The sequence below is a fragment of the Cornus florida genome, unplaced genomic scaffold, assembly GCF_030987335.1.
Source record: "Cornus florida cultivar Cherokee Brave unplaced genomic scaffold, ASM3098733v1 CherokeeBrave_3.0.0_Hap2_Chr06, whole genome shotgun sequence".
NCBI classification, from domain to species: Eukaryota; Viridiplantae; Streptophyta; class Magnoliopsida; order Cornales; family Cornaceae; genus Cornus; species Cornus florida.
Window position 1 is genome coordinate 64251421 of NW_026775576.1, and position 10150 is coordinate 64261570.

At 34.3% G+C, this 10150-nt stretch overlaps 1 protein-coding gene across 3 annotated transcripts; it reads right to left on the minus strand.

Moving 5' to 3' along the window:
• Window positions 1-315: 315 nt before the first annotated feature.
• LOC132311748 (uncharacterized) lies at window positions 316-5933 on the minus strand. 3 transcript variants are annotated; one of them, XM_059809823.1, is made up of 5 exons: window positions 5739-5933; window positions 5215-5372; window positions 1417-1814; window positions 941-1258; window positions 316-799 (listed from the first exon to the last, which is right to left on the minus strand). In XM_059809823.1, the coding sequence occupies exons 3-5, from the start codon at window positions 1444-1446 to the stop codon at window positions 521-523; spliced, it is 627 nt and encodes a 208-aa protein (XP_059665806.1). In that variant the 5' UTR covers window positions 1447-1814; window positions 5215-5372; window positions 5739-5933; the 3' UTR covers window positions 316-520. The 3 variants fall into 3 exon arrangements, with proteins under 3 accessions (XP_059665806.1, XP_059665804.1, XP_059665805.1); XM_059809821.1 differs by having other exon boundaries at window positions 316-1258; window positions 5739-5922; XM_059809822.1 differs by lacking the exons at window positions 5215-5372; window positions 5739-5933 and adding an exon at window positions 2512-2615 and having other exon boundaries at window positions 316-1258.
• Window positions 5934-10150: the final 4217 nt, after the last annotated feature.

A 10150-nucleotide genomic window follows, 5' to 3' on the forward strand; every position in this document is an offset into this window, starting at 1 on the left:
GTTATAAGAAAAATATTTGGAATTATATAAGAATGTTTATTGGCGAGCCCTATAAATATTAGGAATGAAGAAAAAGTAAAGTATTATGAGATTTCAATATCAACGACAATATAATATATGCTAATACTTTTCTAAACGAGAAATTATATAACTATATAAGTTACTAAAATAATTCTTACTGTGAAAAGGCTTACCTGAAGAAACCAACCCATGAAAAGGCTAGATATAGATCAATAGCAGAACCAAACAAAAAAATAAAAAATAAAATAAAAAAATAATAATAATAATAATAATAAAAATAAAAGAAGACGGGTCTAAGGTAAAAAGGATAATCACATTCATTAATCCAGAAACAAGGGCAATTTAAAGTAGAATTGCAGGACTAAAAGTATAAGAATATTGACCCAACCGACCAGAAATAAGTTAAAAAATATCCAAAAACATGAAATTTAAGGTAGAATGTAACCGGCCCTTAGAGAGAAATATAACAAAAGTTTTTCATCTTGCAAATAAAAAGAGATTAATTGTTTGGTATCATGAATGTGTCTCTAAGCTCAGTCCACATTTGCTGGACCCATGACAGAGAGCTCTCCACGGTCTTCTCGGTCTCAAGGGTTGAGATCTCCTCAAGAACAGAGGACCTAGACTGTTCTAGATTAACCATCTTCCCATGCAGTTGCTTCATCTCTTTCCCAGCACTTTTCTTCTTCTCGGAAATCTTAGCCAGTTCAGCCTGCAGCCGCTCAACCTCTTGTTGAAGCTTTGCCTCCTCCGAGATCAAGTCCTTGTGAATAGCTCTCTGCATTTGGAACGCGAATGCATTAATTTTGACTTGCTCAACCAAACACTTCTGTGTTCCTCGCTTTTCTGCTATTTTTTCCTCGACCTCCTTAAAAGAATGGTTGGAAGTCAAAGTTTTGAGAACTGATGGAAACTCAACCTTGAGGGATTTCAGCTGTGCAAGCTGGGCTGGAGTGAGGTCATGACACTCTGACAAGACACGGATGGATTCTGTAATGTGTGCGGCAAAATCAGGAATTTCTGATAGGTCCCGAGATAACATCTTTATAAAGAATTTTTTGGCTTCATCAACAGTTGATTGAGGAATGGAGGCGACGACCGATCCTTCAGTAGTGGAGTCAAAATGTGCATCAGTCTCTACTACAGACACCAACTTGGAGGTATAGGCATCCATGTCATCAAATGAAGATGACTCAAGAGGAGAACCCATTGGAAGACTCCTTGGCAACTCAACTTCCTACAAATATTACAAAAGAAATTTCTTTTTAGCAACTGACTCTCAGGTCAAAGAGTGTTTTTTTTTGTATTATTATTATTTTTTTTCTCTCTCTCAAAGATTTAAAAAAACAAAGAAAAAAAAGAACATTGTTGATTGACTAGAGAAAAGCTGCTGACCGGATCTTGGGCGTGAGGGGAATTAACCATTGATTCCTTTTCAACAATTGGAGTGGCTGGTGGGACCGAAGACTTGATCACTTCAGTTGCTGATTTACTGGCAGGAGTAGGGCCCGAGGTATCAGTCTGAGGCAGGGTTGTATCAGTATCAGAATCATTCTGTCTAATCCTCCCATCAATATCCCCTTGAGATGAAGAATTAGAAGTTTCATCTCTGCCTGAGGCAGTCTTTGCCGCCTCAACCTTAAGTTCAACTGAACGGAAGCCAGGGAAATCAGCTTCAACAACACATGTATCGTTCACAAGATAACCTCTACCAGGGTCATACAGTTCACTAAGAGGCACTAATTCAAGCCCACCCCAATCTCTTTCTCGTGCATTGAACCGGTGTTTAAAGTCTGCATAACGGAAACAGTCACAATTATCACAAAATATAACACAAAAAGGTCAAAGGCTGTAGGCTACAACTAGAAGTACAGTGAACCTCAACAACTAGGCACACACCTATAGTTTCAGTATATAAGACATATAGATTATAGACTAGTAGAGGTATGGTTTTGAAAATGGAGTGCCAAGTAAAGGATGGAAAAGAAATTGAATTTAGGATTGGAGATAAAACTTTGCAGGGGCCACCTTAATTTCTTTTAAAAGATGGCACTGAAAACTTTGTTTTGTTGGTGGTGGGGGACAATGCGTCCTTATCATATATGCGGCTCAGCCAATACATACAAAGAAGTAAAGATATAATTTGCATGAAAAATTTATCCGTTTAACATTATCAGAATCAATCTATTTTAGGGTCGATTATCCAGTGAAGTATTATGCCATATCAATCTGATAAGCATTTAAAGAAAATTAAATATTTATATTTTTCAACACCAAAACAAAAAACATATAGTATCTCCAGTGAATACAGTCAATGCATCAACAAAATCAGTTTTGTCTCCAATATGCCTTACATTTGGGCAAATTCTAGCCTGAAAATTATAAAACTAAGGATATATTTCCATGCCATTCAACATGTGATTGCATTTCATTACAGACAATTTACACATTAACCACTTCTAAGAAAGGCTGCAGGATTGAGATTCTTACTGTCTGAGTGGCAGTTAATTGACTGTAACTAATGATGCTTATTCTGACTTATTTCTTCTCCTTCTTTAGGATGAATGTTGAGTATCGTGTTTGGCCTTCTACCACTGGTAAGGGAGATGAGCCTTTGGTATCAGTGTAAGCTGATAGAACAGGTAAATTTCAGATTAGATCAATTGAGAACTTAGTCAGCGTTGTTGGAAAAATGGTCGTGGAGACGTATCCATCGCGGAGAAGGTTGATGAATAGGTGACAGTATCGAACTCAGTAACAGTAACAATCAGGTGGTATGTAGAGATAATTATCATTTAATTATTTAGTACATCATGACCAATTACTAAAGTAGAGGTTCACCTTATTTAATTACTTAGTCAATCCTTCACCATCACGAGGAAAGAAAAAATCAATTCACCACATCTTTTCTAATTAAAACTTATGCTAAGTTCCAAGTTCCACACCTGTGGCATTCAATAATTGTAAATTAAAATGAACATATAATTAAGAGTAGTAAAACACGATTAGAATCATAATACCAATAGAATGCACAAATTCTGCAAAGATAAATAATATATTTCCACACAACATATAAGCCTATGCGTACATATATATATATGGGTTAAGTGCAGTAAACCCCCTTGAACTATGACCCAATTGCAAAAAAACTCCCTAAATTAAAAGTAACCCTAAACTATAAAAATGTTGCATTCCAGTGCAATCCGTCAACCAGCCGTTAATAAAAAAATAAAATTACCTTTAAGCCCTTTAGTGTAAGGGCGACGTTTTTGTGTTAATGGGAATTAATATGTTGACGTGGCAAGGAAATTTCCAATAGCCAATAGAAAAACGACAGCACACATACTTACCTTATCCTTACACAAAAACTGGCACCAAAGTGACCAAACCAACCCTTACATCAATTTATGGCACCAAACAATTCTTCCCCATCTCTCTCTCACACAGATGGCATCCAAGGGGTGGAAAACGATTCCCTCAGTCAGATATAACAACAGCAACAGCAAAGGGATCCTATCTAGGGTTTTAAGTGCTATCTCACAGTCCTCAATCGAGTACCGAGGCAAGCAAACAAACGTCGAACACTGCCTGCGCAACGATGCGCCTGATGAAGAGCATAGAAAAGGGTGCCTGGATCGCCGATTCGCCGGCACGACGTTCCTCATCGTCGTCTTGCGCTTATCGTCGAGATGGATCGCGGTCTGCAGCTTAATGAGCTTGAGTTACAGCAAGCGAGTTTACTCGGTACCCTACTTGCCTAGTACGAATTGCCCTCTTTGCTTCATGAGGTGCTCCGGCTTCTTTGGTATGGACATGGTCCGCATCTGTTCTCTTCCTTCACAGATGCAATTTCAAATTACACTCCTCCCAAAAAAAGAAACTCTTTGTCCTCACTCACTTGTCTATATGATTTTTTTTTTTGCCCCTTTCTGTGAGGCTATCACTTTGGGGATTACATAATTAGTAATCCATTGTCATAGATAAAACAAGCGTAAATGAGAATTGAGAAGCAAGATAACAAATGAACTGATGCCCAGTCGCCCAGTCAAATAAATAAGATAATTGATTCCCATGAACAAATTGTGGAAGATGGATTGAGGACAAATAATGGATGATTAATATGCCTATTACCAAGTGAGCATTTACCGATATATATATATATATATACACACAGATAGAGATATATAGAGAAAGAGAACACAAGTTGAATAATTCTTAAGATTTGTTGTTGAACATAAATTGTGACTCTTAAAGATTTGTTGTTCAACATAAATTGGGGATTTTCACGTAGATAGATAGATAGTGTATATGTATATATAATAATGGGTTTAACTGTCAAGGGTAGTTTAGGCATTTTCAAATTGGGCAAGTCATGTGTGTCACGTGCCTTAAGGTAGTGTTAAATTTCAGACAGCAATCTAACGGCTTGCAACAATTGGAATAGCTTAGGGGGTTAAGTGTCTTTCTAATAGTTGATGGAGGTTTTTTGAGAGAGAAAAAAGTTCAGGGGATTTAATGCAATTAACCCTATATCTATATAGAGAGAGAGAGAGAGAGTAGTGATCTCTTGCTCCCCGTAGAGTAAGAAAATTCATCTGCACTTTCTATAATGACCATCAGATCTAATGCAACTGTCATTATAGAAATCCGCTTACATCATTTCCTTTTAATACAAAACCACTGATACTATTTTAGTTTCTAAATTCAATATTTACCAATACCACTAATTACAACAATAAAAGATAATTATTCCAAAAAAATTTAAACCTCTTCACCTTTGAAAATCATGTCTCTCAAACAAATAATTAGAAAAGACAATTAGAAAAAATAGATTTTAATCCATTGAAATTTATGGGGTGAAGTGTTGTGCAGAGAAAATAACTTTTATCTTTATTTTTTTGAGTCGATGTTTTATAAGTCATTAGTTTGATATTCCTTATGTGAATAGGTTGACGTATGTATGACTAGGACTATGATTTAATACGAAATTGCCAAAAGGATTTGGTGAATAGTTTGTGGGAGTTTTGTAAGAATCAGAACTTAGAATTAAAGAGAGACAAATGAGATAAAGAACTTGCAAATTCAATCTATAAAAAGTACGGATGAATTTTCTTGTTCCACGGGAAGAAAGAGATCAGCACTATATAGTACAAGATATATAGATACTTGCAAATTAAACTGCAAAACACACACCTTGCTTCTTTGTGGAATTGTTATCAATTTGATTGATCACAGATAAGCTGAATTGCGCGAATTTGCTCCACCCAGATGGCAAAGTTACTGAACTTGCAGAATCTAAATAGATCGATAAATGGTCCACATTGTTCCCCTTCGGAAATATAAGCAACCGCCTTTCCCAGACCAAAAAAAAAAAAAAAACTTAAAAATCAAACATAAGGATCAAAATCAAAATCTAGAAAGAGGGTAGAGATGAAAAACTTTCAGAGTATAGCTTCTGTGTATTCAGCGTGGAAAAGTTGTCAACCCTCCATGTGAAGCGTGCTGATGATGGATCATCAACTGTATTAACAGTTTTTGCTGGTGCAGCAAACAATGATTTTGGAAGAACAATAAAAAGAATCAAAGCCCAGCAATTGAATCAATTCTACTACACACAGACACATATACAAACACATAGTCTGCTTGACTTTGGGTGAACTGGTTCTATTGAAACTGAAACTAAACCCAAAATTTGAAAACTAGATTAGAGGCAATACCTTCCATGGGGCGAGGGATTGTGTTAGAATCGGAGAAAATTCACTTGAACATGTTGGAATCTAGAGGGATAAGATAGAAGTCCAAAATGCTTTACCCTTTTGTTTTTTTGGGGGAATTTGCAATGCTTTAGTTTTTCCGTACAAAGAAAATTCAACCTCATTTTTTTTTTTTTTTGAAGTTGATACGGAGCACGAGAAAAAGCGAAGGGACACTGTTTAGAGTCCAGTTGTTCAAACTTCAAACCTGGACCCAGTTCTTTTTAAAATCATTTCATATTAAACGCGGAGTGCATTTGTCACTTACAAAATTCATAATTGTAATTGTGAATTTAAAAAATAAAAATACCATATGAGATCTTCTAAGAGATAAAATAAACCATCACATACTAGATTTACGCCTCTTTTTTTTTTTTTTTTTTATAAATATGTTGGTATTAAAGATTAGGACAGCAAATGAATCATTTGAAATTGATTCATTTAAAATTCGATATGTGCTCATTTAAGGGCCCGTCTATTGCCGCTTTCATTTTCTTATTTTTATTTTTTTCTTTAAAAGTAAAATTATGTTTTTATTTTTTTCAAATGAAATAAAAAGTAAAATTATGTTCAGTAATTTTTTCTATTTTTAATATTTTGAAAGGATAAAAATAGAAATTAAGTTTAATAAATTATAATTTTATTTTTGTTTCTTAGTCATCTTTCTCTCTCTGAAAAAGGTGTCTGGGTATTGTTTGGCTTCCTCAATGGCGAACTAAGCAAGCACAAATTTCAGCAGATGTATACAAATAGATGTATCTGCCTTGTCACCGAGAAATCCTATTTTCAGATGAAAGAATAGTCGGAGCTAAAGGGAGCCACATATACATATATATATATATATATATATATATATATATATTTATTATAGCCTAACGATAGATCCCTTGATCCACTCAGATATTTGGCATACAATCAAGGAATTGCAATATTAGGCATACGCTTATACATCTATACATGTATATATATGTATAAATCACAGATCATACGAATTAAAACACAGAGATTCAGAAGAAGGAAGAAGACTGAAGACATCGAATTCAAACATGGAATAGAGAACAAAACCCTAGAGCCTCAGCTATTATAAGGTGCGAACACTCCCTGCAACTCTCGAAGTCTCAATCAACTGAATGTTATATTGTCGGCAATGGCGATGGTGGCGGGTGGTTGTCGACGGCGAGGGGTTTTTTTTTTTTTTTTTTTTTGCGACTAGTTGAAGTTGATTTGGATACATTGTTGATGCCTTTTGATGTGTACGAGAGAGGAGAGAGATGGTTGTGGTTGTGGCTATGGTGGGAGGAGGGAGGAGGTGGCAGTGGCAATGACCATGGTGGGGAGGAGGTGGTGGTGAGAGATGGTTAGACACTTTTTTTTTTTTTTAGTGCTACAGTCCAGGAAGTAATTTATGTGGATAGTGTATTTAAAGTGAGAACTTTCTCTTCTCTTCATAAAATTAGAAAGTATTTTCTTAAAATAAAAAAGTGAAAGTATTTTATTAAACATGATTTTTACTTTTACTTCTTAAATTTAAGAATTGACAATAGAAATCAGGAATCATTCCTATTAGTAAACAGGCCCTAATTAGTAATAAAGAAGCAAGTACAAACTCGATTTTTGGGGTTGGAATTGATTCCAAATATTATTAGGTTTGACTCTTAATCACACTAATAACTAAATTGTAGGCTCGTACATGTTCATAAATATAGACTCTTGAACATTATCACGAATATAAGATTGTGGAGAGTTGATTGAATAAGTTCATGAATATAATATTGAACACGAGTTCAAATTAACTTTAAACGAATTTCTTAAATAATGACAAGTCGAGTGTGTAGTCTGCACTCAAATTTTTAAACTCGTTAGAAAGTTCGAACTGAACACGCATTTAAGCAAACCCTATTTCAACTTAGCTCGAGAATAACTTGATTTTTTTCAAATAATATTATTCTTGGGATCAAATCAGTACTGTTTGAGATTTGTGGAATAAAAACTCTCTCACACACACATATATATAAGTTATATATGCAAGTATACATATTATAAGTTTTTACTCTTGATGATAACACCATACCCTTTTAAATGTGCTTTAATAATACAAAAACAGTACCTCATACAGATCATATGATTTTGTGTTCCCTTTTAGGATAGTTCAATTAATTTATAAAAATGAAGTGGATTAAAGTAGTAATTCCTTTATTTGGTGTCACTAGTACATTTACAATGCCTTTAATAAAAAAAATCATTTAGTACAAGTATGTTTGTAAATGTAATAAATATACGAGTAGTGTTATTATGAGAGAGCGCTATCGCAAAAAGTTTACAAAATTCGGAGCTTATAAGCCATACAATTTCTATTTTTAAGAGTTTGGGAGAGACAATTAATTAAAAAAGAATCATTCGCAATTAAAGAAACAAATCAAGCTTTTTTCTCTCCCTTCTCTCCACGTTCTCTTTTTCTCTCATTGGTTGAGTCATTGGTTAATACCCTCAACTAATCTGTCTCTTTCTCTCAATGGGTTAACCCTCAAAGGTGACATACGGGGTTCTAGTAAGTTAAATTTCATTTATTATGTTCGTGACACTATTTCATTCTATTTGAGATTTTTTTTTTTTTATATTTTTTTATATGTTTGCGTTTTTGAATTTTAGAATAACCTCATCACAAAAATTTTACGTCAAATTGGTTGATGGTTAACCAAGAGAGAGAAAGAGAGAACGTGAAAAGAGAGAGAAAAAAACTTAATTTGTTTCCTTACTTGCAAATGATTCTTTCTTAATTAATTCTCTCCCCCAAATTTCTAAATATAGGAATTATGTGACTCTTACAATAGCAATGCTCTAAATATAATATTTTATACTTGTCATTATTTGACAATCTTGTATATGTAAAGCTGCCACCTTTTAATTTTTTTTCACCAATTTTTAACTCTCTCCTTTTAAAGAGTAACGAGTCCAATCCACCCATCTCTATATTTTTTTTTTTCGAGTAATGATATTTACATTGATTTATTGCATCGAATTATTATACCAAATATTTCTGAATTTTTTTTCGAGTAATGATACTTGCATCGATTTATTGCACCGAATGTTTCTAATTAATTATTTATGCATAGTACATGTAAGTGGAGGGTCTCACTTATTTATTTATGCATAAATGGATCAATTAAAATAAATAGGTCTGGCAATTCATTACAACAAATCGCATAAATAAAAAAGTAGACCCTCCACTTACATGTACTATGCATAAATAATCAATCAGAAATATTTGGTGCAACAATTCGGTGCAACAAATCGGTGCAAATATCATTACTCTTTTCTTTATATTCCACTCCTGTTAAATATCCATCTCATTATATATATATATAAACACACACACACACACACACATACACACCATATCTATCTCCTTTTTCAAAACAAGGGGCTGCATGATCGCACTCTACTTATTGTTTATAACTTCATAATTAAGAATATGATTTATTTTTTTACCTTAATCTTCCATCGGAGATTGTTTATAAATGAATCGATTAAAAGAAATAGGTCTAACAATTCATTACAATAAATCGCATAAATAAAAAAATGAACCCTCCACTTACATATACTATACATAAATAACCAATCAGAAATATTCGGTGCAACAAATCAATGCAAGTATCATTACTCATTTTTTTTTTTATATTCCACTCCTTTTAAATATCCATCTCATTATATATATATATATATCTACACATACCATATCTCTCTCCTTTTTCAAAACCAGGGGCTGCATGATCGCACTCTACTTATTGTTTATAACTTCATAATTAAGAATATGCTATATGTTTTTACCTCAATCTTCCATCGGAGATTGTTCCCGCCACTTTGAAGAAGTCGGCAAGGCCCACTGGTCGGCCCATGGGCGGCCCACCCGACGATCGCCCACGGTAATTCAGCATCCGCATTGCATTTTCCATAATGGGTTTTATGAATTTTCTCTCAAAGTTTTGATTTTTGGTAAAAATGTGATTAATTTTGTAGATTTTACAGTGGCCCACCGCGGTTTGAAGGTGATAGGCCGAGGTTTGGTGACCGGGATGGATACCGTGAGGGTCCTCGAGGGGGCCCTCCCGATGAGTTTGGTGGCGAAAAGGGTGGTGCTCCGGCCGACTTTCAGCCCTCTTTTAGGGTAATTTCTATTGACTAAATAAATATAGATAATTTATTGATGTAGATTTGATTTGTGTTATTAGGGATTCCAAATGTTTTACGATTGATGTATGGTTGTTATGTTATTCAATTGAAGCTGTTACAAATAGAGGACTGTTGCGCTAGTGTGTGGCAGTTGTTAGATGTTAGTCTTTTGAATTTAACTAGAAGATCTTGTGATGTGTGTGTTC